The sequence below is a fragment of the Lampetra fluviatilis genome, chromosome 61 (assembly GCF_964198595.1).
Source record: "Lampetra fluviatilis chromosome 61, kcLamFluv1.1, whole genome shotgun sequence".
In the NCBI taxonomy this organism is placed as follows: domain Eukaryota; kingdom Metazoa; phylum Chordata; class Hyperoartia; order Petromyzontiformes; family Petromyzontidae; genus Lampetra; species Lampetra fluviatilis.
The window spans coordinates 5,892,572-5,912,705 of record NC_136335.1 but is presented as its reverse complement, the minus strand read 5'-3'; the positions used below and the strand labels follow the sequence as shown (position 1 = coordinate 5,912,705).

At 47.4% G+C, this 20,134-nt stretch overlaps 2 protein-coding genes across 2 annotated transcripts; one reads left to right on the top strand and one right to left on the bottom strand.

The window, feature by feature from the left end:
• Nucleotides 1-462: 462 nt before the first annotated feature.
• LOC144951170 (zona pellucida sperm-binding protein 3-like) lies at nt 463-6,616 on the bottom strand. The gene is made up of 10 exons (XM_078881312.1): nt 6,562-6,616; nt 5,862-6,073; nt 5,305-5,421; nt 4,633-4,732; nt 3,757-3,934; nt 3,011-3,146; nt 2,818-2,912; nt 1,970-2,064; nt 1,473-1,601; nt 463-611 (listed from the first exon to the last, which is right to left on the bottom strand). The coding sequence occupies exons 1-10, from the start codon at nt 6,614-6,616 to the stop codon at nt 481-483; spliced, it is 1,248 nt and encodes a 415-aa protein (XP_078737438.1). The 3' UTR covers nt 463-480.
• A 361-nt stretch (nt 6,617-6,977) lies between these two features.
• Nucleotides 6,978-15,395, top strand: LOC144951319 (zona pellucida sperm-binding protein 4-like). Its single transcript, XM_078881529.1, has 13 exons — nt 6,978-7,015; nt 7,407-7,480; nt 8,329-8,418; nt 9,241-9,362; nt 10,733-10,847; nt 11,467-11,601; nt 11,784-11,962; nt 12,287-12,384; nt 12,793-12,920; nt 13,838-14,027; nt 14,492-14,627; nt 14,769-14,862; nt 15,136-15,395. Exons 1-13 carry the CDS (start codon nt 6,978-6,980, stop codon nt 15,393-15,395), a joined length of 1,659 nt encoding a protein of 552 aa, XP_078737655.1.
• The last annotated feature ends 4,739 nt before the right edge of the window (nt 15,396-20,134 follow it).

Genomic DNA, 20,134 nt, shown 5'->3' with positions numbered 1-20,134 from the left:
AGGCTGCGGGCACTCTGGAAGCAAATTTTCACATGTAATACTCCAACCAGCTTAAGTACAGTATTAAATGCTCCTATTTTTTGCACGGTTGTTACACATTATCCGTCTTTGTAATGTACCAACAATGCCCAATTACTGCCACGGTTAAAAACTTCTGGGGCCATTTTTATGGAAGATTAAAGTGACATAGGAATGGATTTTTTACTTGAAATTGTTCAACTGCTCCATTGTACATGGACAACAATGACTGCCAGTTTGGACAATTGGGAAGGTTTAAAAAACATTTGCCATTATTATTAGGTACATCCTACTAGTCCTGGCACGCATGAATTGGAGACCACAATTGTTTCCATGCTCACCCTCATGAACTGGGCTATGGTGTGGTTACACAAAGTGCTCGAAACGCCAAGCAAAGACCCCACAAGACAAGAAGTAATGCACCAGTTTTATTTATCACAACTTAAGCAAAGCAACTGAAGATCAGAAGCTCGTTTCCAATCCCTTTGAAGGAGTCGTGTGACGCCTCTTCGAAACAAACAAAGCCACCGTGGCGCTTGCTGCGACAGCCATCACCAGCGCAGCCACTCCCAGACCAAGGACGGGAGCAGCACCTGTAAAATAACAATTGAGAGAAAGGGCTGGTGGGTAAACTGCAGAGCCGTAAAGCTAGGGTTTCCACATGCTGGAGGTTGTGGGGGCATTTGACCTATCCAAGTATTTGGTAAAGGTGTGAAAGGTGTACTGTTCAAATTTGTCACTCACCAAGGTTTGCCATTTAACACTGGTGGATGGCTTTACTTCAGCACGTCACACAATCTTATGTTATTAAAAAACAATCACAAATATCATTATAGGTATGTTAAACAAATTGAGATCTTAAACATTTACATCTGACGACCAAAGCACATTTAAGGAGGATCATGGCAATATTTGTTGGTCATAACTTTTAGGGCACTGCTGTAATATCCGTGTTTTGTACCTTTTCAACTTGTTATTGGGGAAAGGGGTTGTAGTTGGATGTCATAGGCCCTTTCAAATGAGTAAGAAAGCAGACTTCGAAAAATAAATTGCTTCCTCCCCAAATTGCACAAAGTTCCGTATAGAGATTAAGTATTACAGACTGCCAATCCATGAGAGGTCAACCTTAAAGCGTCATTGCCTCATGGATGTCCTGGTTTTAAATTAAGTCTGCATTAACCGCACGCACTTTTGGTGAACATGCTCCTTTTATCTAGGCATCATCTTTGAAACGGATTGGTCTACACCAGAGACAACCTTCTTTATGGGCTAGTCCGAGTCAAACCAGAAAACGTCAAAACGCAAACAGTACAACGACAATCCATGCATCAGAACATTTATATCCCTGGGCGAGCAGATGCATCATGGGACCTTTTTGCCAGTATCAAAGTATGAGAAATAGCTTTTAACCGAGACTGGAAAAAATGTGCCATGAAAGAATCTGGTAGCTTTACCTCTGAATGCAGATGTAGAAACCCGTGGCTGCTGCGGTTTTGCAGGGCTGCTTGGCTCGGCATCATCTGAGAAGGGCTTGGCAATCACGATGGGGCCCAGCATCACATCTTCCACCGCATACGACGGTCCTGAGTGAGAGGACCACATTAGTAATGTGGCGAAGGCCCAGGCTTAAGCCCATACACAACTGATGATGATTGCTTGTGTTGCAATCCAAACGTCATGAGAATTTTAGTGTTTAATTTTTTTTTATTTCCCTTCTACGTGACTTTACCGAAAAAAACAAGAATAGGAATCCCTGCAGTCACAAAAGCTTTAAATAGAAATGATTTCCATTTAGTTTACTTGGCACATACCTAACACCATTATTTAGGCAAGGCTTACATAGTGAATGTCGCAGTTTGGCTTTTCTGACACTTTCCAAGAACGTAACTCCATTGATATTCAAGGGTTTTCTGTACAAGACTAAATGGCTGAATACGACGGTTGTACTCACCAGTCACTGCTGCCACTTCCCTGCGCCTTCTTCCACTGGGGCACGTGGACTCGCAGCAGCTGCACACCGAGTCCGAGCCATCAGCAGAGACCCACCTGCATTGCACACAAAAGTCGTCTGTAGTTACACAGGCAATGCTCACTCGTATCCGTTCACATTTGAGAAAAGTGCTGATTGAGCACCCGTTCAGGGCAAGCAACGTACAGTGGTGTACCATTTGGCCAGCATCACGGTCGACCAGACCGATAGCGACAATACAACTCGTTGGGAGCAGTGGCCAGGAATACAATTCTGGGCGTAGTTGTGTTTAACTGTATGACAGCACCCGACCTGTAGAGTCCGAGCCTTATAGGAAAGTACTGAAAGTATTTGTAGCATGAAGGGAAAGTCTGTGACCAGGACCACTTCCAATGTTGTTACACACCAGCCCTGGTGATCAGCTTGAGGAAAAAAAAAAAAAAATCTACGAAGGCGAGGCTCGGTTGATGCTCCCGACATTAGCCACAAGTGAGATTTGAACTCTGGCTACGAGGCTGAGATTTTTCAAAAGGAGCTCAAACGAATGACAGATGTCGATTGCAGGCTGCTACACTTGTTGCTAAACTCAAGACAAGTGCAGGCTATGACCAATAATCACCTGAATGAATCTAAACAAGAGAAGACCCGTGGGGCCTGCACAGGAAATGTTGTAATACCAGTTGCAGCTAGAAACCAGTCAGCTCTCAGGGATATTAGTTAAGCACACAGGCATGCAATAATATGTAGCCCACATGCAAGGCATGGATTGAGCTATTGGATGGAAGACACTGAAAAACAAATTGCTGGGTAATGCAAGGAAGCAGACCAACCTGTATGCAGCCGAGGGGCTGTAGGTGCAAGCTTTATTGACAGCCGTAGGAGATGTAGCAACATCTGCAACCTTCAGCTGGCAGAAGACGAAAACCTGGACCGAGAAGAGGAAGATGGTTATTACTCAACAACATTGCCTACCACGTTGCTAAAAAGGTGGTTTCTGTAGAAGCCTGCATGACAGTAGATCACCTGATCGCCATTGTTGGTCAACGTCGCAAGGAAGCGGAAGGAATCGATGAAGAAGCGAAGGACGTTGTCACTTTGCCGGAGCAGGAACCCAGAAGTAAGGTGAGCATCATACGAGACTTTGCCATCCACCAGACACCTGCACAGGCACCGTAGATGTACGACACGTGACTTTACATAGGGCAGGCCAGCAGAAAGCCAGCGCTAGGAGATGTAGTACTCCTCTTCCACTGTATAATACGGCACAGAGGGTGCACCAAGCCCACCTCTTAAGGTGCAAGGGGCTCCCCCTCCCACTCGCAAACCAAATCAGTCACCGATGACGCACATTGACCACATCTCTCATCAGTAATGTACCGACAGACGCCACATGATAACAGGTCCCTGCGGGGTGGGCTGGTAGGAACGAATAACCAAAGAATATAAACATAATGTATTATGACACTTGTTTAGCCAGGAAAGCCTCAGAGAGTGTTAAGGTTTGTGTAGGGTCCTGCCAAGTGTTTGCAGTAGGGGGCGATGTTGCTACACCTAATCGGACATCGGACGGACGGATCTATTGTAGGCTGGTTCACTTCGTTCCTACCAGTAAAAATCATTAACCATACACCTGGTCAGGCTTAACCATCAGAGCAAGATTCAGCGTCATTCCAAGGTCAGGCTCTGTTATATACTCAAGCAGTGGAATGCCACCTTTAAAGACAAGGAGCATGAACATTCATTAGGTGGGATTAAGAGAGAAATCTCACCCAGAGTTAGAAATTATCTGGTAGCTGAGGGGAGAGTTCTTGTCCGGAACGGGGGTTGCAAAGCAGCTGACCACGAAGATCCGGAGTGGAACGTGGTTCAGTGTCTGCACGCTCGCCTCGACATGCAGAGTCTGGCCCAGCTGGTATACGGTGGAAGGTCGCGCCACACTCCAGTCGTCTTTATAAAAGGAAACACAATTAGACAACTTCAAAACACAATTGCCAAGGCCGAGTGCAGACTAAAAGCACAGCCAGGAAAGTGCTTGCTCACGCCACTGCTTGTGGAAGAAACCAAGATAAATCATGGGACCTCCTTTGTCAGTACCAAAATGAGAATGGGTTTCCCTTTTTTCTGGCAACAGGTGTTAAGATGCTAAAACAGCAAACTGAAACGTTTTACAAATGAATAATGTCTGCATTAACCACAAAATTTGTGGTCAGTGCAAATAAAAAACGGATAATCTATGCATCATCTTTGAAACTCATTTGGTGGAAACCAGAGACAGCTTTCTTTCTGGCAGTCTTTCGTCTCGACAGAAAGCCGTCTGGTGTGGACCAATCAATTTCAAAGACAATGCATATATTATCAGTTGTTTTGTTTGCATTCTGACCACAATTAGTCGTTAATGTGGACAAGATTCCTCCTAAAAAAGTTCTCAGTTTGGCGTTTTAACATCTAAACACCACAGTTTTGATGCCAGAAAAAAAGGGGTAACCCTATTCTTAAACCTCAGATAAAGTTTAGGGACCTCGGGCATATATGTGGCCTATTCTTCAATACCAAGCACACATCTTGAAGGGGTTGTAGTCTAAATTGCCATCCTGGTAGTAGCCATGTGCATAATAGGCAATCAACGTCCTCACATGACCACTGACCGGTCATGAGCCTCAGCGTGAAGCTCAGCTGCTGTTGCATAACCTTGGCGCTGCTGAACGGGATCCATGTGGGTTTGATGGCATTGCTGGACACGTTCCCCTTCCTGCAGTCAGGAAGAGATCAGGCACACATTCTCTACAAAGAGCAGAGGTGGGGGATGCTCAACTGCACCAATTTGTGACCAGATTAGTATTGCAATGTCGTTAACATCTTACAACGAATAGACAAGCGAAGAGATACAGAACCATATTTTCAGAGTATATTTAACATCGCAACTTGCAAGACTTTTATCCAACGAAGACCAAATAAGAGTAAAGTAGACGACTTGGGGGAATGGAGTATAATTAAGGGAACCGTGGTTCACACAGTATGCAATGCATGCACCACTTCAGGCGTGGACACTTGCAAGGCTGGATGTTTGAGGCAGGCCATGACAGGCGTTTGATGTGAACCCATCAGTAAAGTTGCCACTAAAAACCCCCACGACAGGCAGCACAGGGAGACTTTCCATCGGTGGATTAACTCGCTGACATTGGCTTTATTGTAATTCAGGCCTCGCAAAGCTAAAGCACACGCAACGGCACGTAATTTTTAAAGACAGTGGTAGAATTGTAAACAGTTTAGCTGGACTTCAAAATTAAGAAAATGTCAACAAGAGACTGCTGGTGAACTCGCCTGGGATAGCGGCAAACGACCGGCACGGCGACGTAGTTTGTGCGGATAATGCCCGTGTTGGACGTGGGGCGGTAGTAGAGGTAGTTCTCGTAAGACAGCAGCTCTGCACTCGTCTAAGAAGAAAGGAAGACGTGGGATTTATTACCCATTGCAATACTAGCGGAATAATAATAATAATAATAATAATAAAAAAGCTCAAACACCTTGGTGAAAGACCCAATGCAGCTGTTCCTTGGTTTAAATAATTCACCTAGCTCATGTCACCCATAAAAACACCCACACAAACCATGGCAAATGCAGATTCCCAATGTATTATGGAAGAATAAAAACGCTCTAATGTACGACTGGTCAACCAGAACGGACTTTAACATAATAATGCAATGACCGATCTACAAATACCAAGGGGATTTCAAAGCGATACACCCCGCTGTTATTGAAGAAGTCTGGCTTGACTCGAATGCGGAAGTGTAATTCTTCTGCACCTATACTCGGCAAAAACATAAAGCAGTTGGATTGCGCAGATTATGTTACAGCAGCATTAGCAGCCAGTTACCTGGAGGCTGCTGCCACAGCTTTGCAGTGCGTAGAGGAAGGTCACCGTCCCAGCAAGGGCGTCGCTCCCAGTGACGGGGCAGGCTGGTACTCCCAGGGACAGGTCACTCGCCTGGGCCAGGTGACCCGTGCCGAACAGGTCCCTGCTCACGGTCAACGTGAGCGTCGCCTCGTCACACACCACACTCACCGTGGCGGAGGTGGCCACTGCAGCTGGAAGTGCAGCACGGGACGAGACGCTAGAGTTACCCAAACAGTGACACAGGTGGTCAGTGAAGCCGTAGAAAGTCTCAGAGCCTCGAGTCAATCATCCACACGGAGCTGCTAATACAAGAGAGTTCGAATTCCCCAGTAGCACCTCAATAAATGTATATACGCGTCACGACAGGTTAAGAATACGTTTTGGCAATCTACTACTGGATCAAGTCTCGCACATTGCGGTCGTCAGTTTGACCATACAGATCAGTACGGGCTGAATTAGGGCAAAGCCCCAGGTCTAGACACATCTCGCCAATGTTAACATTACCAGGACGCAAATTCGTGTTCAGGTATATAGAACAGTGAATTAACCACCACGCCACACTACCAAACCCATCGTTAGTACGTGTATATTATGGTGTTCACATTAGTAAACACGGCAGTTACATTACACGACGAATAAACACGTTTGTAAAATAATCTTTCGACCAAACTCCACTCACCAGAGGCAAGACATAACAACCCCAGGACCGAAAACAAAGCCCTCGTGATCTCCATCGCAAGTACAACAAAAAACGGAGACTTAGCACGGCACCAGCAGAGCCAACGCAGCTACTGTCCCGACTCGGGGCTTTTATCTGCGCGCGGCCTCATTCAGTTTCAGTAATGAGCCAATGAACTCCTCCTGCGTACGTGCCGCGTGATTTGCGGTGCAGCTCCTATCCATGCACGTGCGCCGAGATCGAGCAAACCTCTACTGATGAGACAATGAGTGACTCGATCTGCTCTGATAAAATCTCGCTGATTAGACAATGCGTGGGTGGATCTGATCCAATCTGGATCGGGATCGCTGAGGGCTCTCCATATAAAATGGGTCCATGGCCTAACGGAAGCGACGCAGCCGATGATTTGTTTTACGATGGCGGCTCTGCGAGTTCTTCTCCTGCTCCTGACCAGGTGAGGAGGCGGAGGGGCGTGCTGAGTGGTGTTCAGGGATGTTCCTCAACAGCACTGGTTAATGAAGTATTGTGTACGTTTGTAAGAGAGGGCGTTTCCATATCGCTTTGGGTAACTGGCCTGCATGGAGAAATGCATTGAGATAAAAATGTGGAAATGCGGTCCTGAAATGTCTCGCTTGCCCAATTGTGGGTGGTAGGGGTTCCAAAGGTGGCTTTGCGTGGCGCTGTTTACACCAACTCCTTCGTGCACCGTGCTGGCCTTGAATAGGCCCTTCCTAAAATCGCTGCAGGGCCACTTCTTTTTTTGTGGGGGGGTTGCGGTGTTTGCCTCTCTCTCCTCCCCCTGCGTTCTCTCGTCTTGGCGGTCACGTGTCTCGTACTTCCCGCAGCTTCCTCTGCCTGGGCTCCGTCCACGCGAGGCTTCGACAGTCGCTGGGACCGCGGACGCTGGGGGAGCCGAGTGGTAGGGGGCGCTGCTGCTGCTGTCGCCACATGACAACCACATCGCGCATTCTCTCAATACCGCTATCGTGTGTCTGGACACCGCCATGCACAAGACTATAATGGCGGCGTCTCTCGGTGAACTGGTAAAGCGTTACCGGCGACACGAGTTGCCAACAAGAGCGCTGCCTGGACGAGGTGGAGGGGGGTGAATTTGTTGTGCGCCTGCCGTTGGAGCGGTCACGTGACGCGACGTGATGGCTGCCGTTGGGCATAGGCCGGCACGTGGATAATTAATAATCCTCCAGCGCATGGAAAAGGGGGCGTTCGGGGACATTAACTCTCCCTTGCACGTTCCTTTTTACGATAATAACGCTTTCGAAAAATATGGCTGGTGACTGATTGGCACGGCCCTTGCAACTTTACTTAAAATAGTGACTTGTACAACATTTGACTGCACGACTATACGTAACACTCGCGTGCAAAATCATCATGACCTTGTTCCTTTCCATTATAGTAACAACGAACTGTGCACTCGCGTTGATAATTTGCATATCAGGCTCTACCTTGGCAACTTTCTACTACAATTTCAAGAGTAATGCAGGGGTCTACTACCAAAATATCATGTTGCAACCAGCTGCGTCGAAACTGCAGGCTGACGATCCCTGGTGTGAGGTTCATACTGTCCAGTCGTGCACGTGCCTTTTGAATTTGCGCCAAATAAGAACAACACACAACACCTTACATGTGTGCACAGAAAAGTGAAGGGACTGATGTGCGCCCTCCCAGCAACCGTCGCGGGCTGTTTTTTAATTGTTCCATAAGGTGTAGTTGATGTTGACGTCACAACTTCTGAACTGCCTCCCCCAGGTCTGCTGAAGCAATGCATCACCTCCACCCTTGGTTTTTCTGTGGGATGGAGCAGCCCCTCCCACAGTGACTACCGTGTCTTTGTACGGAGTGAGTCCACGAGCTTTCACTTAAATCGTGATGACATAATTGACATCTTGATCCATTGTATGATTGAATATATGACGCTTCTCATAGATGCTATCAAATTGATTCGAGATGAAATTCTCTGGCCAGTTTGGTCCCAACTGCTTCGCTTTCAATGTGCACTAACCTCTCATTTTCTCTTATTCGGTGTCGATTTTAGGTTTTTTGTTTAATGCTGTGTGGCATGTAATTCGCATGAACGATGGAAAATTTTATCTGCATTCAAAGCATGATACTGTATTGGCGTCGGGGTTCATTTCCACTAGTCTAATACAGCAGACGACGATAATCAAATATTATTCTTCCATAGGATAACTGCGTGTGTTTACTAGACGGTTGAATCCCTTATTAATCAATACCGCCTCTTGATTGCCTGCACAATGCGCTCTCCCATTAGTTGGAACATTTCATGCAAGGTCATGACTTCCATTGTAAACTGAACCTGGTGACTCATGTCAGACTTTGGTTCTCTCCTCGCATTGTCTGCATTTCCCACGAGTCCTCCGTTGACGACTTGGGAGATCTTGTCACTAAATCCAACACGCAGCCTTATTCACTAGCAACTATTAGACGAGATCGTTGTGCAGGTTTGGGAGTACCGTAATTCCAACAGTGTATTGAGGCTCCTGTGTCCTAGAGACGTTCCTGGTACTGTGGAGATTTCCTATTCGCGTTCACACTGACACCATACTTTGTTGTTCTCCTTACAGTCACGCTGCCCACATAAACTTGTGGTGCGTAATCCATCCAAATGCAGGTTTTTTTTTACTTTGTATTTGTCTCCAGCGGTGCGGAATGAAGCCGTGGATGTGGAGTCTGCGCCGGGGGACTGCGGCTTCTCCATCGCGAGGGACGGTGCTGCGCTGCACTTCACCGCTGCTGGTGATGCCTGCCACGTGCGCGTAGAGGTGAACACGAGGAGACCGTTGTGACTTGCGTCGATGCTGGGACTGCTGTGGTAGTAGCGAAATTGATGTTTCGCAATCCATAACCGATCGGCCATCACGTGCCCACAGATGTGGTCTGGCCAGAATCTAATTTGATTTTGTCTACTCTGGCATTTTCCCATCCACGTTTGCTTAGCTCGTACATTTATTTTTAAGTTCCTTCCAAGATTTTTTTTTTTAGCTCATGCCGTCCACTTTGGAATTTGTTTTCAGATTGTTTGCATTGCTTTTTCAATTTATTCCTACAATGATATTTCGATCATCTCTTGGTGGTAGAGTCTTTAATTCTAGTTTATACAGCAGCTCCTTCTCTTGACTGGTATCCCTGGACAATCGATGCAATGCTCATTCCATATGTCTTATCAAGATCTTGCCATCTTTGTCTTATCTGATTTACCTTGGTTTGCACTTGCCATTTGTGCTCTTGTTCATTGTAGTATGCCATGTCGCTACATTACTCTTTAAACCAATCCTAAGTATCCTTTCTAGCCCCATGGCCTTGCCTCATTGCATTACTTTTTTGTCTTTAGTCTCCGTCTTATCTCTAGCATAAATGTTCTCTTCTGGTGCTTTACGGTAAAGGATTTTGACATGGACGCCATCTAGACGTCCATGTCACCAAAGTGGTCACCTTAATAGACAAAATACACGGCAAAACAAGCTTTCAGTTGATGTATTTCACGCCTGCTAATGGATGCAGCATTCGCGATACTATTCAATGCAAAGAAGGGAATCGGAGCAGTTTGATGCTTGGTATAGAATTAACGGCACTATATATTGCTACAGAAGGTCACTATCCAAGCTGGCCTCTAAGAGACCAACGTAGATGGAAGAAAATATTGCACACGGGGCTTACTTGGACATGAATGATCTACAACAGCAAAATGTAAGTGGCAGACCTAACCAACATACGCGCTTTGTGCCAGAAATATGTGCACTACTTGAGGTTGCTTGCAGAAGGCATGAAAGTCTTGTGAAGGGTGGTAATTTGTGAGTGCTATGTGTGTGGGAAGAGTAATGGTGGTTTTGTGGCAAGCTGAATATGGAAACTGTATTACACACGGCGCGGCGCAGCATCCGTTTGTACAATAACAAGGGTTAACCTGGGAAAGTGATTTCGGACCCAGGAATGCAACCCCCCCCCCCCCCACGTGCGGTCTACCTGCCTTAATTTGGGTGGTAGGTGGTGGCGGGTTTCCCATTTGACAGTTTTACTTGTCATTAACCTGGCCTCGCCCAACAATGTCGAATGCACTAAATCTACTGATTTGTTTAAGCCTTCCTGGAGCACTGGCCCCGAGTCTGATGTTCAGGACTGCTGATTTCACCAGGACGGCAGGAGGAAGATCCAGGTGGAGCTGCAGGAGATGCGGCAGGGGCTGAATGGACTCGTCTGGGCTTTCACCATCGACTGCCCTGAGAACCTAAGATCGGCGAGGGCTGGAGGTGAGTACCATTGATTTGACTCTGCTAATCGGACCCACAGACTGCACTACCTATGACTTGGTGCTATAGAATGGGTCTGTTGGGTCAACAGCTGCCTTTCTGTTTCGACCTAGATCATCTCTCCTGGTGCTTTTGCAATAATGCGCTTGCATTTCCTGCAGATGCGTTTCATGCCCTTGGCTTTTACTGCACAAACTTGCAGCTTTAATCCTTTTCCGATGCACTTTCCCCCAATGGCTGATTGCAATAGTTGCACCATCTAAACGCGTTTTTCCTAATGCACTGCTGGTTGGTGCTGCCCTGGGTCGTGAGGGTTAATTTGACCATGCTTCACCACGCTGCTCCTTGTTGGCTGTGGTTGAGTGGCACTAACCTTCAATGCAACAAATTGTGCTGCACTGCCAGAGCCTTTTACAGCCAGTGAGCAACGTTTTTGCCCATCTTTGCAGTACACTCAACCCTGCTCCGCTTCTGAGATTGCGTGCATTGCCCAGGTGCTTTGGTCATGTGCCACGTAACACTCCTTAACATACGTGACACGTGGCTCAAACGATGCCGTTTTATTTTAAGTACGTGTGGGGTTTTGTACGATGACCTGTTGTGCTCCTGCTGCTGTTAGAGATCGCCACATGCTCTGGTCAGAGCAGGAACTTCCCATGCAACTCTGTGCAGAGTGTCCCGAGCGCGGACGTCTGTGCACAGAGTGGCTGCTGCTACGACCCCACTCTACGCCGCTGCTTCTACAGTGAAGCTGGTACGTAGCTGACTCAAAACAGAGGTTCCATCATTCACTACCTAAACTAGGCTCCTGCTTTGAGGTTCTATGTTGGCACAGTAGCATCCTGCTGTGCTGCTTCCCTGAATTTGTTCCATCACCACGGTCTACATGGGGCATCTTTCGTGATTCACCATACCCTCCCGCCATGCTCCACCCAGTGTGCACCACAGATGGGCGCTTTGTGGTGCCCGTGTCTCGGAACCTAACGTCTCCGCCGCTGGACCTGAGCACCGTGCACCTGACTGGCGGTAGCAGTGCGCAGTGCAGCCCCGTGCTAGTGTCTGCAGACCTTGCAGTCTTTGACGTACCCATGGCAGCGTGTGGTGCCACTGTCCAGGTAATGGGCTCCTGGACTCTGCTTTGCCCTGCCCCCATCCTGATGGTTGTTGTTTGACCTTGTTGAAGTGCTGCATCGAGACCCTTCACGATGCACAACTCCTTGATGTGCAGAGTACAATCATGCACGCGTTGATAAAGAACAACAGGGTCACTTTATGATTGAGTTTCAAATGAATCGAGTGCCAGACTTTAGGGGGATTCTAATATAATTTGTAGCTAATTGTGAGAAATTTGGACTCCTGGCCAGTACCACTTATCATTCTTCTACTTGATCACTCAATGGCATTATCGTTTTGTGTCGACTACTTTGTGGTGTGTCCAGTGGAGTGGGCAGGAGCTCGTGTACGAGTTGCTGTTGGTCTCCGAGCAGGAGCTCTGCGTTGATGGAAACGTCGCCATCACCAAGTCATCCACATACAAGTAAGCACTGCCACCACCCCTCTGCAAGTGCTGTGCTCATGAGGGTCAAGCATGAGTCTTGCAGAGGAGACCCACCCCCATCAATGGCCACTGTCCCTGCGACATTAAATATTTGCAGCATATGCCAGTAGAACCGTGACCAAGCTGTGCTTCCATATTCAACGATTTAATTATTAAATTGGGACATTCGACGCACAAAGGCGACTTTTCCTCTTCACAGGATCTTTAACATCTTGTAGTAGGAATATGGTTTATGGCTAATGTAAACGCGGTATTAACCAAGGTGGGGGTCCCTTCACTGGTACATCTGCAAAACACCCTATCGGTCTGCTGTGTCGCTCCTGCAATCTCTTGCTGCCGTGAGGGCATTGTGCATGACTTTTGGCTGGTGGTGTGTGTTTTTACCAGGATGGTTCTTCAATGCCGCTTCCTTGGAAGTGGAGACCTGCAGCTTCGAGTGCAGGTGAGCACTCTGCCACCGCCACCTCCAGCCACGGCCACTGGGCCCCTCTCCCTGCTGCTCCAGGTCTTCACTGGTGAGTACTGCTCTCTCCGACACCCTGTGCAGCTCTAAATGGACAAATGCCACCTTGAACACGGGTTGTGATGTCGCTCTACCCAGGGAAGACTTGGGTCTGTATTAGCTCTGACTCGAAGCCTGCTGAAAGTCATGATTATTTTAGCCATTGCTCGGCTAGGAGCTCAACCCTGCTTTAATTTCCACTGATTGCAGGCTGCATGCGATTTTTTAATGCATTAATCGGCATGGCTGCTGGACTTGAACTGCAAACGGATGACGTGCTAGGCTGTGCTGCCAGTGTTGTGAACCTGCCAACAGAGTTCATAATTCGCCATAAGGGAACTAGAACGACGTTCACATTCTCCATGGTACGACGTATAACTTCAAATGCTAATTTCTGCTGAGGTTTTGAATCTAGCAGCTATTAGATTGAAACCATGTTGGTGTGGGGCCGACATTGAACGGGATGACAATGCCCCTATCAATCAAAACGGTCTCCTTGAGGGCATTGTTTACAGGAAAATTGGACTGGCTTTCTTAGCCTCATTTGTCGGATCACATTTGTTTGAACGAATTGTTATCAATAGCTTCATTGGTTACCAATTGGCTAAAAATGGGCCTAGAACTTGGCCAACTGTTAGCACCCGATTCCCATCCCTCCGTGTGAAATGGTGCCCCCTTACAGCATCATCTACAGACATTTAGAGATGCCGTTGTATGTAGGTGAGGGTCACAGAATTGTATTCTGAAAATACAACTAAAATATAAACCACGATTTTTATGCCAGGAACATGTTGAGATGTGCACTAGTTCAATTCAAAAGTAATGCGCACGTTTTAGGGGTTTTGTGCTTTACCTTGTCCAATGTGCTCTAAACAGGTCCTTTACACCACTAATCCACATGCCTTGTGAACCATGTCTGAACGCTGCCAGACAACTCCTACACCACGCCGTACCAGCCCTGGCAGTACCCGCTGGTAACGCTTCTGGGAACGCCGCTCTACGTGCAGGCGTCACTGCTGCACCGCTCTGACCCCACGCTGGTGCTCTTCCTGAAGGACTGCTGGGCCACGCCCACGACAGATGCCACCGACCCCACGCAGTGGAAGCTTGTAGTGGATGGGTGAGGCTGGGCGGGGTAGTGCTCTCTCTGCCACAGCAGGGCCTGCAGAGGCAACCTGGTTTCAGACATTGGTTGTCTCTTTTTCTTCCCCCACGTAAGCAGAGATGTGCTAATTATGTCCCCTTGTTAATGACAACGGTTCGTGTAATGGTGACTATCAAGTACTGGCGTCTAAGCAAGATTGCAGTACCATCCCCAAATGTCGATGGCCACTGCTCCTTGGGATCTGGATGTTAACACAGCCACCCTCTGCCTCCCAGAGCTGGTGGTTTGTACAAGGCCCGACTACATGCAGTGATGGTTGCATTGCACAGATGCACTGCATATTGGCATTCGGGCTGCTTTGCTAGTCGTGAGCATGTCTTGACTAAAGCTGCCCTTCATCCTTGCGTGCAGATTTAAATAAAAATGCGTGCATTCAATCTTCTTTGAATTGAGGGTAAACGGCACTTTTTCTTGTGCAGCTGCCCCGTGCAGTCTCCTTGTTGCAGTGTGTTCTTCCCTGGTGTTGCTGACCTGCCACTGCCTTCTCACTACAAGCGTCTGGCACTCCAGGCCTTCGCCTTCATGAACTCTGACCGCAGCACCACCCGTGACCTCGTGAGTGCCCGATTCATTCCATCCATTAAAAACCAGGTCACCATGGAGGGATGTGTACTGTGTACACCTGGAGGGCAAAAGGACTACCTAAAAACATGGGAACCTTTACTTACCGGAGCGATGCATTCTGTCTGCCCACAGGTTTACCTGCACTGCTCTATCGTGGTGTGCGACAGCTCTAGCCCCAACTTCCTCACCGAGTGCAATCGGCAGTGTGGACAGACCAGGCGCTACAGTGAGCAGCACCACCGCGACCTATTGAATATATTGTGCTTGTTCACCCAGAAAAGCCTCGCAGAGTAACGATTTTTCAAGAGGACGAAGGGGTTTTAATGTTGCTATGTTATCGTTTATATTTAAAGTGCATTTGCTGTGACCTTTGCAGACTGGTTTCACAACCCGTAGCATGCCACAATTACCTTCTCGTTTGATTTTCTGGGGAACTTGACCTGCAGCATATGATGTCCTTTCGTATGGGCCAGTTGTCATTAACCGATTTCTGTTCCAGAGCGCAACGACATCTCTGACGCTTCCAGCGTGGTAGGAAAGCACGTGGTGTCACTGCAGGGCCCCGTGCTCTTTGAAGAAGCTCCTGTTAACGACGCTGCTCTGCTGTTGCTGGAGGCTCCCTCCACATCGTGGGCCTCGGCTGGGACTCTGTCCTTTCTCCTCGTCATTGCCACAGCCGTCATTGCTCTCCTGTCTGCTGCCATTGCCGTCAGGAGGCACAGGAGCCGGGCTGTGGCGCTCGACGGGAGTGGCTATTGATGACTACTTGTAATTGCTGGCACTTGCATGTCTTGCTGACCATTGCCAAAAATAAAATTCTTAAATTCGCTACTGCTGTTCTGACCTTTCACGAGGATTGTGTGTGCAATATGTAGGCAGTGTTAGTGCTGCATTTGGCCACGTTTCTTCCCAAGGCAAGTCCCTCGATAGCAGCAACGTGTACCAAGGTTTAGGCCTTTGGCTTCAAACGAGCACCTTGCCATGCTTAAAGAATCTGAATCCAGGTTTCTTTTATTTATGACCTAATGAATCCTTTTTCCCCAAACACGCAAATGTGGACATTATGGTCCAGAGACAATTTTTTTTCTGTCACACTAACAAACTATTTCAAAGGAACATCAAGAATGTTGGGCAAGGAGGGAGAAACGGAATACTGCCAACTTTAACTAGCTTTAAGTAAAGGTTGAGTTGACCTTGGTTGTAGCATTACAACGCATATGTCTACATTGTCAAAAGTGCTCTGCCCCTGGAAAAGACAACCAACGCTGATGGAGGCTTGACTATACATTGTTTGTGGCCTTGTGCACAAGTGGCTTGTTTCAGATCCCTGGGTTCTGAAGCGGTGACGCATCCGTCTATCTGCATTGGGGTGAATGCTGGATAAACTCTGCCGCCTCCGGTTCATCAACTTTTAACTCCTTGGGCATGACCACCAGAGGCGTAGCTAGGATATTTTGCGCCCGGGGACGAACTATAAAATTGGCGCCCCCCCCCCCCCCCCCCCCCCGTTTAATCACATTTTCCCATTTTCCTATTACATCAAATGCGGAATAACAATTTAAATTTTAATGAAACATTGTATTTAAAGAAGCAAATTTATAGAAATTATATTACATGGCTCACTTGGTCACTATCGTAGACTGGTTGACAGTCTACAAAAGATTAATTTTTCTTGATTTCACTGTCGCAAACTGCTCAATCACGTAATCAAAATCAGTTTTTTCCAATGTTTTTCTTTCAACGCTAAGAGGAGCAAGATCGCTAAAACGATCTTGTCCCATTGAACGCAAATACGACAATAAGTTTCAATTTGCTGAACGACCACTCACAGCTTGCAATTGAAACTGCTATTGTTAATACAATTTGCAGTGAAATTCGCAAATTCGGAAATATGTCGTCTCCATGAAACACAATAAAACTAAGAAGATCCAAAGGAGTTTCTGGTAGAACTTCATTCCGGTTACTGAGCAGCATTTTGCAATCTCCAATTTCTGTGAAAAGTTCGTGGCCATTGATGTCGGTGTCATAGAAATTTCCAAATCTGTGCAATTTCGACGAATTGCATCGACATCTGTGTCGGATAGAAGAGTTTTGACGTCCAGCAGAAATCCATATTTTGTGTTCAGGTCTTTTAGTCGTAAAAGCCGTGTTGACATCTCCTGTTGAAGTCGATAAAGTACGCTCTTCATAACGCGCACAATTTCTTCTTCTGCTGAAAGTCCTGCATCTCTTGCCAATTCTCCTGGCATCTCCTTCTGTCCACATCTATCCCCCAGGCTGTGCATCTTGTTTTGGCGTTTTCTACAGAAACTTGGCTCAAATCATCACGAAGCTTGACAAATTCATGCTCCAAAGATTCAAGATCAGTTGCTGCTTCCTTGAAGTTCATAGTAGGATCCTGTTGTATCTATGCCCCGTTTTCCAAAAATTCCTGTAAGAGCTTCTGAACACGATACATTTTTCCAAGAATGACATTCTAGAAATTTAATAAAACTATGAAGTTAAAATTTAATACGCATGCCTGTAACTGTTCTGCATCGCTTCTGGTTTCAGGCGTCATAGTTACGTCCTCCGATAATTTGTCTAGCAGCCCTACTAGTTCATCCAGTCCTTCATAGATAGCTTTAACAGCTTCTGATCGTGCACTCCAGCATGTTTCAGACTCCCACTTTACTGTGATGGGCACAGCTTTTTTTTAACTCTTCCCAACGAATTGTTGAACGAGAGAAAAACAAATATATACTTTCAACTGTTCCAAAAAATGTGACGAAATGTGGATCCTGTTTAGCTGAGTGTACTCCTGCTAAGTTTAAGCTGTGGTTGTCACAGTTGACAAACAATGCTCTGTGATTTTTGTCACATATTCGTTGTTGAAGGCCGGATATATGCCCAGTCATCACAGCAGCAATGTCATAACATTGTGCCCGACAGTCGGCTAGAGGTATGTTGTCAGATTTCAGTCTTTCGACGATGACTCTTTCTAGGCTTGCTGCATCTTTTGCATGTGTAATAAGAGCCATGTATGGCTCACGTGGTGATCGGCTTGCTGGTCCCGCTTTGTAGCCAATGAGGGGAGAGCCAGGGAGCATGGCCTCGGCGTGATCACGGCATGTTAGCTAGGGTGATTGGCTTGGCCGATCGGGGCCTCAGCTAATGGGAAGCCGAATCAGAGGCGTGGTCCCGGGATTGACGGGGAATGATCTGGAACGGTCAACGCTGACTATGGAGGATTGGCTTAGGAGTACCACGTGACCCAGGGATTAAGAGGAGGAAAGACGGAGGAGTCGGGAGCAGACCTGGGAACGAAGAGAGCAGGAGCCACGCGCGTACGGGGCTCTGGGTGCCGCGGGCGACTTAGCTGGTTGTCTGCCCGCTTCCAGTTGCCTGTCAGCAACGGGGAGTGTGTGTAACTGTGGAAGTGAAAAATAAAGGACTGATTCCAGAAGCCGTCTCGAGAAGGTTTATTACACATGTATATCGATATAACCTTAAAAAATGTATTTGATAGTTACTTTTTTAGTTAAAAAATCCACATTCACAAATCTTATGACCTGAGAAAGCTGTTCCCGATGTCCTAGATCAGGAGTTGAGTCAAGTAAGATACCATAGTACTTGTTTTACAGGGAGGAACAATGTTCCACACTGCCCACCAGGGATTATTTAGCTGTCTGTCTGTCTGACTGTCTGTCTGTCTGTCGTGCATAAATAAATATATAATACATACAGCTCTTTGATTGGTGGAGACCTTACAAACAGCTCTTTGATTGGTGGAGACCTACTGCCGGGTACGGAGAGGGGAGGTGCCTAAGGGAGGAGGGTCAGGGGAGGGGCCTAAGGAAGGGGGGAGTCAGGAGAGGGACCTGAGGGGGGGGGTTCGGGGGAGGGGCCTGAGGGGGGTTCAGGGGAGGGTCCTGGGGGGGGGGTCAGCAGAGAGGCCTGAGGGGGGGGGGGGTCAGGGGAGGGGCCTAAGGATATGGGGGGGGGTGCTCAGGGGAGGGGCCTAACAGAAGGGGGGTCAGGGGAGGGCCTAAGGGAAGGGGGGTCAGGGGAGGGGCCTGAGGATATGGGGGGGGTGGTCAGGGGAGGGGCCTATGGGAAAGGGGGTCAGGGGAGGGGCCTAAGGGGGGAGGGGCCTAAGGGAGGGGGGGGGGCGATAGTTAAGGGGGCTGTCTGCCTGGCTACCTAAAGTCAAGTTATCTTTTATACATACAGGTACGAACAACAGGTTCCACACTGCCCACCAGGGATTATTTGTCTGTCTGTCATGCACGAATGCGCTGTCCAACCAAGTTCCTACCTGCCCACTCAGAAGGAACGTGTTTCCTGATATCACTCAACAATTGGTTCTTTACAGTCGACGCAAGTATGTGGATAAATTCATTCTGGATTTCGGGTGACAAATAAGAAACTGATCCCGGATTTTCTCCTGCGTGCTGTACGTGTTTTGCTAACAATGGGTCATACTGCGCAACGAATTTGATCAGCGCGATAATTTTTCCAACATTGTTATCCTCATCTGCATTCAAATTTTTCTCATGGCCACGTAGTGCCAAATTTTGTGAAACCAGAAACTTAATAAAGGTGAGTATTTTTTGCAATATATCTCGCCAACGTTGTTTTTCCAAATGAATCTGAGCTTGAACCACTGCATCAATTCCAGTGCCATCAATTATCCTTCGTTCGGCTTCCTTCCATGCAGTAAAAGCTGTGCGGTGGTTAGGATTGTTTTCATGAGAATTTCGTTTTTCTGGCTTTCTCCACTTGTTGAAACCGTTTGTAAACTCAAACGAAGCTCGTGAGTTTGAACTCGATGATGTAAATAGACAACAAAAACCGTAAGCAGCTTTATTGATTGTTGAATATAATAGCCACGAACGATTCACTTCCTCTCCGTTCGCTAGTCGGCGTTTAAACCATGCTGATGTAATTGAACGTGCGTGGGCTGCTCTGGCTGCTGCAGCCGCTTGGAGCGTGGTGTCACTAATAAGAACTAAAAATAGGCCGTCGTAGTTTCTGCCACCAAAAAACAGGCAAGTGACCAAGGCTGAAAGACTGCGCCTGTCTGTTGTTTGGGACGTTCTTCCATGTAAGTTATTAATAGGCGCGCGTACCAAAATGTAATTACATGATATGTAGGCTGTGTGTGGCGGGATATATAAACTTTTAGGTTGAGGTGTAGATTTGTGCAGTAGTTTCAGGCTGCCGCGCCCGCCGCAATCAGTTATAATGTAACGTTGCAAGCCTCATTTTGGCACCTTCACCTTGGCGCCCGGGGACATATGTACCCCCCTGCCCCCCCCCCCTAGCTACGCCTCTGATGACCACCACACTTGCTGATAGCCCAGAGTCTCCGGTCTACAACTACCTGTGTTAAACCATCTGCCTGGAAAACTCGGCTGTTAGGGAGACCGTTTGCCTCAAACACGGCCTGGAAATCATTGACCTCCTCCCTTCTACCTTGGCGTTTCTCCTCAACTTCCTCGAACTGTGTGAAGGAC

Bases quoted from the DNA above. Each gene is read 5' to 3' on its own strand.
- LOC144951319 (XM_078881529.1), top strand. From the start codon at position 6,978: ATGGCGGCTCTGCGAGTTCTTCTCCTGCTCCTGACCAG. The intron at 11,963-12,286 runs GTAATGGGCTCC...TGGTGTGTCCAG, and splicing joins CGTGTGGTGCCACTGTCCAG to TGGAGTGGGCAGGAGCTCGT. The intron at 14,628-14,768 runs GTGAGTGCCCGA...GTCTGCCCACAG, and splicing joins GCAGCACCACCCGTGACCTC to GTTTACCTGCACTGCTCTAT.
- LOC144951170 (XM_078881312.1), bottom strand. From the start codon at position 6,616: ATGGAGATCACGAGGGCTTTGTTTTCGGTCCTGGGGTTGTTATGTCTT. The intron at 2,913-3,010 runs GTGATCTACTGT...TTCTCGGTCCAG, and splicing joins TGACCAACAATGGCGATCAG to GTTTTCGTCTTCTGCCAGCT. The intron at 1,602-1,969 runs GTGAGTACAACC...CCTCTCACTCAG, and splicing joins GGAAGTGGCAGCAGTGACTG to GACCGTCGTATGCGGTGGAA.